This window comes from Emydura macquarii, unplaced genomic scaffold (assembly GCF_026122565.2).
Source record: "Emydura macquarii macquarii isolate MOO-44397 ecotype Brisbane River unplaced genomic scaffold, CSIRO-AGI_Emac_v2 contig_3692, whole genome shotgun sequence".
Classification (NCBI taxonomy): Eukaryota; Metazoa; Chordata; order Testudines; family Chelidae; genus Emydura; species Emydura macquarii.
The window spans coordinates 7,631,788-7,645,462 of NW_027133829.1; the positions used below are offsets into that span (position 1 = coordinate 7,631,788).

General features: G+C 40.2%; 1 protein-coding gene across 2 annotated transcripts in view; it reads left to right on the forward strand.

Moving 5' to 3' along the window:
- Positions 1 to 13,675, forward strand: part of CFAP43 (cilia and flagella associated protein 43) — a 78,123-nt gene that overhangs the window by 23,686 nt on the left and 40,762 nt on the right. For both annotated transcript variants that reach the window (XM_067536944.1, XM_067536945.1), the window contains 5 exons: positions 1,130 to 1,210; positions 6,271 to 6,419; positions 8,387 to 8,490; positions 10,564 to 10,704; positions 12,746 to 12,915. In XM_067536944.1, the coding sequence (XP_067393045.1) occupies positions 1,130 to 1,210; positions 6,271 to 6,419; positions 8,387 to 8,490; positions 10,564 to 10,704; positions 12,746 to 12,915 (645 nt within the window). The remainder of the gene's footprint in view (positions 1 to 1,129; positions 1,211 to 6,270; positions 6,420 to 8,386; positions 8,491 to 10,563; positions 10,705 to 12,745; positions 12,916 to 13,675) is intronic.

The window sequence follows — 13,675 nt, forward strand, 5'->3', positions numbered from 1 at the left end:
GCAGATGTGCTGCAGAGACTGGGGCTCATATTCTGATATTTAGTTACATCAGTGTAGATCCAGAGTAACTCCATTAAAGTGAGTGGAGTTATTGCAGATCTAGGTTAGTGTCATGGAGATCAGACTCTAGCCTTGGGTTCTTAGAAGCAATGTGGTTAAGCCATGGATTGCTAAACTCTAATATGGGCTCTCCTATTGATTCATTATGTGGCCTTGGAAAAGTCACTCCATATGGGTCAAGTTCATAACAGTGCTGGAGGTGGGCTCAGTACAGAGAATGGAAATTGAAGGAGGTGGCTTTCTGGCACCTTAGCACCACACCTGTGCTGGGAATCCCACTGGCCTCTTCAGCCCTCAGTGCAGGTTAGAGCAGCCTGAGAGACTGTCTATCCTATGCCCAGCTGTCCACAGCCAGGGCATAGCAGTGCCCTGGCTATGCCTCCTTCATCATGGAAACACCCTGACATTCCCCTTATGCTAGGGACTTCTGCAGGATATAGTGTCCCGCCTGCTACACTGATTCTTCACCTGCCAGGGATGTCCCCAGAGAGCCAGCATAAAGGAGCCTTGAGGTGCTGATGAATTGCCTGTGCAGGTCTCCTCATTTTTAGCATAGGGATGATAGTCATTACTTGCCTCCAAGGGGAATTATAAGAGTTAATTAGTTCATATTTGTACAGTACTCTGAAGATCTAAATCATTAGAGGCAAGGTGCTGAGCGTGTTTATGACGTAAGTCTTTTCTTGTCCAAAGACCAAGGACTCTCTTTCAGATACATTTACCAGGAAAAATTGTGAGCATTTTTCTGCACTGCTGGCTAAAATGGGTGTAAGTGCTAGTATAGATCAGGCTCATATCTTACCAGTGCATTATCTAATCCTGCTCAGAGCACTATCATTGGAGCTATGCTGATGTGCAAAAATGCTTACAAATTTTCCCAGTATAGATGTACCTTTCAAAGAATTTGACTATTAGCACTGTGTGTGACGCTGCTGTGATCATTCAGAGCTAAACCACCATCTCTTGAGCTGGTATGGCCAGTCATCAGCCTGGTTTATTTTCCATAGAAAGCCACTGCCCACTTCCAGTCCATTTTTTCCACTCTAATCAGTCTGTTCTTCTTTAACAGTCTGCAGCAATTTCAGGGGAAGTGCATGTTTGGCTGCTGGAGGATGGAACCTGCATCAGCAAGCTCTGCCTGAATACACAGGTACAAATTATTGGAAATTTAGATTTAAACTAAGAAAAGACAACGAATAAAAAAATTGAGAATAGATTTTTGAAAAATATATACCAAAAATGCCTAAGATTTACCAATTTAATAGTGCTGAAAAATGTGTTTCTGAAAAGCCCAGTGGATCATAAAGATCGCACAGATTCAGGGATCTCATGCCCAGGCCCACAACTACACAGATGGCCACATTTTTATATGGTTTAAAGAACGTAATTTTTAAAACATTGGTTGTGTTGGTATCTCAATAATTTTCAGTCGCTTCACCTAGTTTAGCTCTGTGCTATCTCCCAGGATCCTCCATTGCAAAAAACCAGAAGTCTCTTCAGGTTTGGTTTAGTCTAGTGAATAGAGTACTAGACTGAAATTCAGGAGATCTTGGTTCTATTTCTGGCTCTGCCAATGGCCTGCTGGATGACTTTGTGCACATCACCAATTTGTGCCTCAGTTTCTCCATCTGCAAAATATGGGGGCTTTATGGACTGTGCTGACTTACACCAGCTGAGGAACAGCTAGTGCATTTCACTTGACTCTAGCTGGCCATATTTTACAAAATATCTGAAAACTCAAAACTATTAATCAGCAATAGTCTAGCCTTGTCCACCATTCAGCTGAACTGTTCCATGACAGTCTTGACTAAGAAGACCAAGGAAAGGAAATTATAAATCTTTTAAAATTTAATTTAAAATAATATTCCCAAATGGTTATGAGTAATAAAGGCTTCATGTTTGCTTTGGTCTTCAGTGATCAGGATCTTAATCATTTTCACTCAGAGCAGTGGATTTCATGACACTTTAGAAGAAGTTTTTGTTAACCAAAAGAAATGCTGTTCTTGTAAAGAATAACCAGAATTCTTGCTGATAACCAAAGAATGACAGGATTTAGAGTTGAATTCAGATCTTTGTTTCATGCTTGATGTTATGTTTTCTGGCAGAGAAACTAGGAAATCTCCAGTCCCACTTCATTAGAATCTCAAGGTCATAATTGCCTCTAACTTTGTTAAAATACAGTACACTGTTAATTACATTTTAACAATAGCTATTTTGACTCTTTTGAAACCTTACAAAGCTCTTTTGGTCTTTAAAAAAATCAAACCAACCAACCAACTTTACGATTCACTTTTAAATAAAAAATGTTGAATGAACTAATTTGATACAAAGATCCTTTGGGTAGGGGCCCTGCTTTCATTTTCAGTTTGGGAAGCTTATATATACAGTGTGGGTGCTACTGAAAATAACTACCTCTGTCACTAACAATAAAAATTAATTAATAAAATATTCTAGTAGAGATTAAAAAATTTCAAGCCAGTGCTCTGCTAGGAACATGCCCAAAACACCCCTTACCGTATGTACAAAACACTAAAATCACACCAGTTCCAAGAAAATATGCTTTTTTCACAGATTAAATATTGAAGCATAGATATACTATTTGGTGGTTGATACTTACAAATTACAGAAAGAAAAATCATCTGGAATATTTTTCACCCCAGAGCAGTACGTGCAATAGAACTGGTTTAGCAGATCTTTGATGAAAGTTTGTTCATTGTCATTAAACAACAAAATAAAAGGGATTGGAGAGAGATTCACTTTTTAAAAAATGTTAAAATGTTAAAAACTTAACAATTCCCCATTATGCCTTAGGTTAGAGCAAAAGAAAGAGCAGCATGTCTGAACTTAGAGCCCTCATGGTGTATCTCTAGGCAAATATTTTCAAATAACATGCATCTAAATTTTACCTTAACCACAAATATTTCAGATTTCCAAGTATACCCACATAAAATCATCCCTGACTGCACAACACTAGTTGTCACTTATCACCCCACACTGGATCCCATAAGGGATATCATCAACTACAACCCATACTTGATCGGGACCCCATCCTGAAAGAAATCTTTTCTGAATCCCCATTTCTGGCCTTCAAACAACCTCTCAACTTCTCCAAGCTCATCATCAAAAGCAAGCTCCCCACAGACCAGAACACACCAACTCGAAAAGACACCAGACCCTGCTAGCAGAACAGATGCAAAACTGCAGACATATCTCCACTGCTACAATGATCAACACCCCCACAACACACCTTTCAAGATCCATAGATCCTATACATGCCTATCTCAACTTGTGGTATACCTCATCCAGTGCACTAAATGGCTCAATAACAATTGTGTGCATAAAACCAGACAATCACTATGCTCTCGAATGAACTCACACAGGAAAATCATAAAAGACAAAAACATCGTATTACCTGTGGGTGAACACTTTCACAAAATGATGACTCTATATCTGACCTCTCAGTCCTCATCATCAAAGGAAATCTGCACACTTTTAAAAGATGGGACTGGGAACTTAAATTCATTACTCAGCTAGACACCAAAAATCATGGACTGAACAGGGATGTTGGAGTGGATTTATGGCTTATTACAAGAGTCTGTAACCCACTAACCCCCTCTTTTGGTTGTATGACTGCAGAGGTGTTAACGGGCCACTCTACTTTGAATGGCCCTTACAATATGTGCTAACTACTGATTCTGAACAATTTGTTCCACCATGCATTTTGCTGTGATGCTGGGAGTTCCTTTCCCAGACCTGAAGCAGAGCTCTGTGTAGCTTGAAAGCTTCTCTCTCACCAACAGAAGTTGGTCCAATAAAAGATATTACCTCACCCACCTTGTCTCTCTAATACTGAGGCATTTTTACTCTTTGTACAATTTCCTAGACCAATTTTTTTTTGCTCTTTGAATAATCTTTATTTATCAAAGAACTGGTCTACACTACAGAGTGAGGTCGAGATAAGGCCCCTTACGTTGACCTAGCTCTGTAAGTATCTACACGAAAATGTGACTCCTACCAATGTAACTCACCTACCACACCAACTTTATAACTCCACTTCCACGAGAGGCATAGCATGTAGGTTGATGTAGTTAGGTCAATTCATTGCCTGTTGCAGCATTTCAGAAGCCATCCCACAGTGCCCCACATTGACAATTAAATGGGTGTAAGCGCTCCTGGTGAGGACACACACCACTGACACAAGGAGGGTAATGTGGACATGCAAAAGCGACCTAATTACTGCGGTGCACCTCCTTCCCCTGAATCACGCCCCCCTTTCTCCCTTCTGAAAGGGGGGGGGCCTTTCAGAAAAAAACAGAGACGCTTCCCGCGCTGCAGGCCCTGTTTTTTTCCTGAAAGGGAGGGTTCTGGGGAAAGGGGGGCGATTGTTAGGGGGGTACTTCCTGTGCTGTAGGCCCTAACGATCGCTCTCCCCACCCCCGAAACCGTCCCTTTCAGCAAAAAAACAGGGCTTACAGCACGGGAAGCGGGGAGCATGGTACAGCAACATGGGAAGCAGCGAGCACTGGCAGCAGTGCAGGAAGCAGGGGCAGCAGCTGCAGGAGCAGCGCAAGGGCAGCAGCAGCGCAGGGACCATGCCCAGCAGCCCGCCGCTGCTGCAGGAGGTGGGCGGCAGCTGCTTCCGTCTCTGGGGAGCGTGGAGCTGGACCGGCTCTATCCCCTGCTCCGTGCCCCCCATGATCCATCTCGTGCCCACTTAGGGGGGCCCGCCCCCCACTTTAAGAACCACTGATTTAGTTGGGGATGGTGTTGCTTTGGAATAGATGACCTCCTGAGGTCCCTTCCATCCCTAATCTTCTATGATTCTATGAGGTGTATTCTGTACTAAATGAAAAACAAAAAGCTTGTGTTTACACAGCACCTTCAATCTGAGGGTGTTAAAGTGATTTATAGGCATTACTGATGTCTCCCCAGTGCCTGGATTTTACACCTGGGAAAACGGTAGCGCAGAAAGGTTAAGTATGTCCAACACGTTGTTAGCAGAGCCAGGAGCAGAACCTAGGTGTCCCATGTTCTAGACATTAGAGAACACTTCCTTTCCTTTAAACACAACTGTGTATATTAGATATGTTCTGAATTTGTTTTTGAATAATTCCACTTTTTACATTCATCTTTTTAAAGACTGATATATAGCACCACAATTTTGCCTGGATCTCAGGTTAAAATATTATGTCAGATGATTCAGGTTGAAAATCATGTAAGTTCATGTGTAAAGTTATCATACAACAAAATACTGTGACAGTTTAACCAACTAATCCAATTTTTATTCTTTTCTATAGCTGTGTTTATTATTTTTACTTGTATATTTCTCTCCTGATATTTAATTTAAACCAAGCCCTGTAGCATCTTTGCCCCACAGCCCTTGACTGTCGCAAAGGGTCTGATGATTTGATTGTACTAGGAAACTCCTTGCATGAACTATTTGTTTACCCATTCACAGGAACTGCTCCAAGAAAAGTGTTACTTAACCCATTTCAAACATTAACAAATTCATTTACTCACTGGGCAGAATATTAAATTCCTTGCTTTCACTATGGATCCTTAATTATTCTCTCTGGTCATACTGAGCTACAATTTTGATTTTAAAATGTTTAATATTTTACAACTGAGTTTTTGCTTTTTGCATTAAAAGAATCTTCAAATCTCAGTTAAATTGTTTTATATTCTTGCATCAGCCTAGTACTAATCTGTTGGACTGCTATACAGGTTGTACTGCTATAAAGGAGGCTCAGGTTTGAGTCCCAATCACTTGCTTTCCTGGACTGGAATTGCTGGGCAAGCTGCACATTATGTCCCCGTGGTCCCGATTTGGGATGAAATGTTTTATTTTGAAATCTCAAAATTTTTCATGGGATGAAAAAACTTTCTCTGACCAACTCTACCCATCATCCAACCTCTCATTTAGAAGAACACTGCCTGATTGTGGATATGATGATAGGCCTTGAGGATAGGGGTGTGTAGACCATTGGATGGGAATGAGGATGGTCTTTAAGGATCTTTCTAGTAGGACATTCACGGGAAAGAAAGCGCATAATATTTTAATGGATTTTTTTGTGACCCTGACCAAGTCAGAATTTTCTTTACATAGATCACTTGTTGCTGTTTTTCAGATTGGAGGAAACTTTGCATAGTAAAGCAAGTTGCATAGTAAGATGTCATGATATAATTAAGTGTATTTTATTGTTTAACTAGGCAACTGCTATGGTTTGCTGCCCCTCCTCCTACAGTGTTGCTGTGGGGACCAAAGTGGGTCATGTCTATTTCATTGATGTTACCAAAGTTGAAACGCCACGTGTGGTTCACAGAGTTCTTCTTTCCAACTTACCTGTTCACCATCTACTGTAAGTATGTAGTAGCAGAGTGCAGGGTATTGTCAGCAGGTAGCCTGAGCAATGTGTCTGTTGAAAAGTCTATTTACAATTTGTTCCATGTTCCTCAAGTCAAGAACATTGTGAATGTCAGATGAGACACTGTGGACTAGATTCATGAAAAGAATAATGGATGACAATATAACATGCTGTGGTACCCGTCATCCTGTAGCATCCAAAAGTGATTTACAGATATAGACATGTAGGCATCACTTCATTGTTGAATGCAGCGACCTCTGCCTGGAATGGAGTGCAACAACCAGGTGGACAGCAGGTGCAGACACACTACACCTCTGGCTTCCGACCTGTGGCCCGGGGGCCAAAAGTGGCCCAGAGGGTCTTTCAAAGTGGCCCATGGCTCCTCTCCCGCTGGCTGCAGAAAGAATCTGCTGCCTAAGGACCCTTGCTGCAGCCAAGGGGACGGGAGATCAGCACTCCTCTCCCCTTGGCTGTTGTAGGGAGCCAGGCAAAGTGCTCCGCCTGGGTCCATAGGCGCTGGAGTCCCTGTTGGAGCCAGAGGGGGAGGAGTACTGATCATCCGTCCCCCTGGCTGCAGAAGGGAGCCACTGCCTAGGGACCCAGTTGGAGCACACCGGGCTACAGGATGCGAGATCAGTAAGGAGGCAGCCTCCTCACTGAACTCCTTCCATCTGGCTGTAGTGCCTTATGGTTTGGCCTGCACTTAGCAGGCCACCCACCGTGACTTAGCTGCCAGTCCATGTGTTTCAGTGTGTAGTGACAGTCACTCATCTACACTAGTGCTTTGTCTGTAAGTATGTGACATACTGCGAGTAATTTGTAGGTGTAAAATAGTGAATGTAAAAATGAGCACAGTAGCATCAAAATGTTTCCTTTAAATATGTAGTGATTTGCAGTCCTTAATGGTGTGTACGTCAATACATTTTTATGAGCTGATAGAGTGGTGGCCCTTCAGGGTTGTAAAAAATTATATTTGCGGCCCTTAAGCCTAAAAGGTTGGGAACCACTGCACTCCACAGTAGTAGGTGGAGAAGGACTTTGGCTGAGGGCAATGAAATAAACCCATATTCTTATGAAAAATTCCACAACGAGCAGGAAAGATATTAGTTTATAAGGTCCTATCTGACAGATCACCACACATTGTAATTACATGGAACTCGATGTATCTAACTTGGGAGGATGAAGGGGTGAATCAGTCCTGCAGTGATTCAAACCTGTGGTTCCAGGAAATGGAGGCATCTCAAACTTGATGCTTAAAGCTTTGAGCTATTCTTTCTCACATGCTAGATGTTTCTAGTACTATTTATTATTATTTTGTTAACATTTAACAAATGTAATTATTCCTAGACAGTTAGCACTAGTGCTTTTATATTGGTGGATTTCAATAAATGTAATCATTTAATAGTGATCAGTAGAGATCATCATTAATCTACTTTAACATTTTAATAAATAGGATTACACTGAATCTGTTAAACCATAAAAAACCTATTACTTGAAAAATCATGTGTGATATCTCTTCATTATTATCTCTAAATAAAACATTAACAATTCACATATTGAGTAATTGATTTCAAAGGTGCATCAATACCACAGAAACAGAGAGCATATAATATATGAAGTCTGGTTAGAAGTCTGAAAAAGAGATGGACTAAAAGGAATGAGAGATTTAGTAATGTAACTAAAATAAGCTATTGTGTAATATTACTAGGTTTATATCAAAGACCACTGAAATAAATAGCAGACTCCCTTTGATTTCAACCGGCTATGGATCAGACCCTAGCTGAGTAAACTCTACAGGCTAAATCTCTGTTACAGCACGGACCCCACTGAATTCAGCAGGGTTACATGAAAGTAACTCAGAGCAGAATGTGGTCTTTTGTATTGAATTGTTTCAAGTGAAATACCGTGATTAGACTGTCACGGACAAAAACTGTATTTAAGTGGAATTCTGTTTTGTCTAGATATGATCAGGGTGGTCAGTACCTCATAACAGGAGCTGCAGAAGGACATATCTTTATTTTAGATGCCCGACCCTCAAAATTATTCCAGGTTCTTGGATACTTAGGTAATATATGTAACAGAATGTAATATTCATTACATTGTATTTTCATTAGGTGCCTTTAGTAATAGTTTTAAATGGTGGCAAAACTTAATTTTTGAAGCTTTTCTTTAATAGATGTTATTTAGAAACTAAAGTTTTTAATACAAGGATGGAATTGGGGTGAAGGATTGCAGCACTGGTCACTTTACTTCTGAATATGGTGCTATGTATTTTTTCCTCATAAATGCCATCTTGTTGCATTTTTTTGTTTTTCTGGTGACTGTCTACAACAGTCTCTGAGGTGCAGTAGTCCTTTGTATTTGGCACCTTATCAAACTACAGCACTCTTCTGAACTAATACACTTTAGAAGATACAGTTAAATTACAGCGTTTATTGCAGTTTTAAAGCCTGTATTCTGAGAGCTTCCTCCATAACCTAGATACCTTTGCCTCAGGCTATACGTATACTACACTTGCAACTTCAGATATAAGCCTTGAGCATCCTGCCAGTGCCATCCAAGGCTCCAACAGTTTAAGTATATTTGCTGCTATGACAGCCTCTCTCACTGACTTTAATTTTGATTCAGAAGAATTGTGTGTAAAAGTCTTGTTCCCACCTAGTTTGGCCTGGCCCTAACCTTTTTTTCCTTTAATTTTGGTTCCCACCAGTGTGTCTTCCCTATCATAGGCCAGAGGTGTTACTGATGAGCAGAATAAAGCATTTACTCCAACTACCTGCCCAAGAATATGAGAATGGTGCCAGCAAACCACTCCTAGCCCCTTTTGGTCCAGTAAGTGAGGGACTGGGACTGATAGCAAGTCTGGCTATCCTATGTCCAAGTACTGAGCACTATCCCAAAGGTCCATCATACATCACTTGACCATGGGGACTGGTGGAACTGCTAGTTTTGCTGATTGATACTGAAAAAGATGAAATGATAGAATGGAGGATTTCAAGTGTACACTGTTTAAACTCTGTTCCCACTGTTCTCAAATGCTAACAGCAAAGTCTAATTCACCAGTGATGAAGATAAATGTAGGCATAATGCTCTTATTTCAGTGATGAACTCTGATTTAATGCTTTGCTTCATTCACCTTTACCCTGCACTTAAGCTGAAATGTTCAGTGTGAGTTGATCTCAGCCTGATATAGACTTGCTTCCCTTTTTTTTTTTCTTTTGCTATGAAGGATGATTTTTAATAAGGATTAGCCATATGTAATAAGCAAACACAACCCTTTGCAGACTGGCCATATTAACTGTGTCTGTTCATAAAGCATCAAGGCCCCAATTCAGCAGAACACTTAAGCACATGCTTTACTCTGTCCCTGTTCAGCACTTAAGCATGTGCTTCAAGTTAAGCAGGTGCTTAAATCCTTTTTAAGTCTAAGTAAGCAATTAGTTCAAGGTTACAGATGAAATTTCCTCCATATGTCTTTGAGTTGGTTCTTTATTTACTTTAACTCATGAAAAGGATCCTTCTGAGAGTTGAAACCTTATATGTATATAATACATTGATTTTATTAATGTTATTAGTGGTGTGTATTCATGTCTTAATTTTGAGTCTAAAATATGTTGTGCTGGTATATTAATTTTATTTGAATTCCAGGGTAGCATTTGGATGGATCATATATGAAGTTTCATTGATTGCAACATCCCTGAGAATTCGATTTGGTCTAAATTGACATCCCCTGGAATAATTGCAAAATTTGCATCATCACTGTCCAGATATGGCTAGCTGACGTTTCCATGCCCAGTCATGTTTCACCCAGTGATTATCAGCAGCATCTCTCCAGAATTGTTAATGCTCAGATTTGAGGTCGTTTAACATATCAGATCATCTTAAATCTCAGAATTTCACTCCTATTGATTTCTTTTGGAATTGTGGGTATTTGGTATTTTGCAAAATCAGGCTCCAATTGTGCCAATTTTCTCAATTTAAATAAAGTCACTTAAGTGCAAGTGCAATATGATTTATGATTATGTTATGACATGTTCTCAATCATCATTCCCCAATGTGCTTTGCATGGGATCCCAGCAGGAACAAATACAATTTGATGCAATAACTGGCCTAAGTGTTGTCTTCCATCTGCTTTCAGTGATGAGTAGTGCAGTCCTAGGCCTTTCTGCAATTTATGATGTGGATAGTGAATTAGTTGAGGTGATGGCACTTCTTTGTCCACCAGAGACCAAAAGAGCAAGACTGGAAATCTTTTGTCTGCCTTCAGCAATCACAATAGGTAAAACTGAAATACACTCCTTGTGTGACATTTCTTTGAGTCGCGTGCCCACTAATGTTGTCCCTTGAACAAAGCACTACCACTCTAATCTGTTTTATTTATCTAATCTATATACCTTCCCACTGTATCATTTCTAGTATGATTGTCTGTAGGCTTCCCTTACTCAGCTGATTCATTTAATCAAATAGCACTGCAGTATGCAAATGAATTGAGGCGTGCAGGAGGCAAGAAAGAAGTGAGGTGATTGTGATTTACCTCCGCTATTATGTTGCCACCACGCAACAGTGAGATGTCCATAGGGCAGCAGAAGGAGAGGAGGGTGGGAGAGAGAATTTAATCTGACCAGTCCTTCAGTAAATTACTATGGATTGAAGGTATTTTAATAATGAAAATGTCAGAGTTTAATACATTAACAAATAATAATAATAACTGTCTGTTTCCCAGAGCACCACTAGATAAAAGTGCATAGCAAAAAACCCAACAATTTAAAAAAAAAAACTTAACTTGTGTTCTCATTTAAAAATATTACAAAGAAACATGGTGTGAAACCAAAGAACAGTGCTGAGGGCAGGAGGGAACTAGGATTTACTTTATAGGCAGATTTTAGTATTCTCTGCCATTGTAAATCAGCTTAGCTCCATTCCCCAGCTGAGGATCTGGCCCTAGATCTCTACAGTCGTGGATTCTCAACAGAGCACATATTGGGCCATCACACTGAAGGGGAAACTGATGATTTGGAGGAAGGGAGGAGGAGATTAGACCTTCAGTAAACTGAACAGCAATCCAAAAAGAGTTTTCAGAATGTATCCTGGCCGTAATTTATCTATGTGAGCATTTATAAAATGGTCAACATTGGAATATCAGTGATTTTTTTTTTTTTTTTTTTTTGTAGCTTCACATATTTTTATGACCATCAGGAATCATTAAAGTCATCTAGTATGACTTCCTGCATAACACAGCCCATAGGAATTTCATGTGTTTGTGGAATTCCTGTGGTATCCTTGAAGTTACAACATTTTTAAAGCAGCTCACTTCTTTCAAGTACCACAGACTCCAAGAATTGGATGCAAAATGACAAGACTAATCATTGAGCCTTAATTGAATGTACATATGAATTAAAAGATAGAGACAGATATTTCTAGAAAAATACACATTCTTAATCACATTTTTCTTAAAATTTGAAAATTAATTCAGTGGCTGTGAAAGGGTTTTAATGGACTGGCTTAAGCTAAGCATGTTGCAGACTGGTGCTCTATCAAGCTTCCTCCACAGTCTTGATATGTAGTCAAAATCTGCAGTTTACATTCTGGGACTCTCCCAGCTAGGGACTGTCAATCATGCCATCTAGCTTGGTGGTTTTATGGTGTATAAACCCTATAACATAACAGTCAAAATGGGGCTTTTGTACAACAATGCTGTCATTTTACTTATGTCTATGCATGAATTGCTAGCAAAACCTTTTGTGGAGAAGGCTTTGTTATGTAAAGTGGTAAGGAAATGGAATGCAAGACTTTCTTATCACGTAAATCTAAATTGTAAAAGAAACTTGTTAGTACTACACTTTACCCAGTTACTTTCACTAAGGCACAGATACTGAGGCCAATATTTCTTTAAATGTCCACTCATGTTGGGTGTTGTGGGTGCCCAATTTTAAACACTTAAAGTTGGGCCTTATTTTTCAGAGGTGTTCGCCACCTGCAAGTTCCATGGACTGCAGCTGGAGTTGTGGGTGCTCATGTCCTCTGAAAATCAAGCCCTATTATAGGTGTCTCACGTTGGGGAGCCAAAAAACGGAGATGTTCTTGTGAAAATCTGGGCCTACGTGATTTAGCCAAGGTCATCCAGAGTCAGTGATAAAGCTGAGATTCCTGACTCCCAGTCCCCTGCTTGAAACATTAGACCACACTCTCTCCCTGCTGAGATTAGCTGATACGTTAAAATTGGCTTATGGTTTTCACAACTACCATTGTATTTTTAAAGGTGGAATATCTGCCCTTGTATCAGTTATCTCTCTTCCATCTTGTCTCTTTCAATCCTATAGACAATGACGAGTGTATTGATGAAAGAGGACTGCTAAAGAACAGTGTCATTCAGAAGCACCAGTATGAACTAGAATACCCCCTGTCTTCAGCAGTGAGACAGAAAGATGACATCGTGTATGGCTACTGCAACCATGCACCTTTCATCTGCAAATACCATCTCACCAAAAAGGTGATGCTGTTTTTTGGGTGGAGGTAAAATATTGTAATCTTGTCAACACAGGAAATGGATGGCATGAGCACAGCAGCAAGTATGCAAAATCTCTTCTACCTAGCTCTTATACCTGACACCTAGCAAATTGCATCATTCTCCACTAGCTTAAAGTAAAATAGATCGATCCTATATGGCACCTGCATTGTGCTCACTGCAGTACTCAACACCTGAGGTGTATCCCAGGCATTAGATCAGCACGCCAGAGCGATGACCACAGTGTGGCAATATTCTGAAAATGGTACAAACCTGCAGAATGGCTGACACCTGTTCTTTGAATTCTTTCTCAAGAGCAAGAACTAGACATTAGGCCTCTGAATCCATGGATATCTAGGGAATGTGCCGCTCTCTTCATTTCCTTCCTGAGCCAATCTGCATAATTTCTGTCTGTCTCAATTTCAAGTAGTTCTGAGGTGCTCAGTTTCAGATTTCTGCAATATTTATTTGGATCTGTATGATACATGAAAAGGTGCATGTCCAGGTCTCTAGGTGGCTTTTCAGATAGGTTTACACATATAAATAGATCCTGCCAACCCAGAAAATAATCATCCAAAAGTGAAAATTTCAACCCCTTCCTCCACAAAAATAGCCCACTTCACCCACAAACACCAGCCCTCCGCACATCCCAACCAACCCAAAGCCCTGGGGAAAGAGATGGATTCTCTTATCTAATATGCCCTGAGGGTCAACAGATTTGTGCTATTTAAGACTAAGTGGGAGA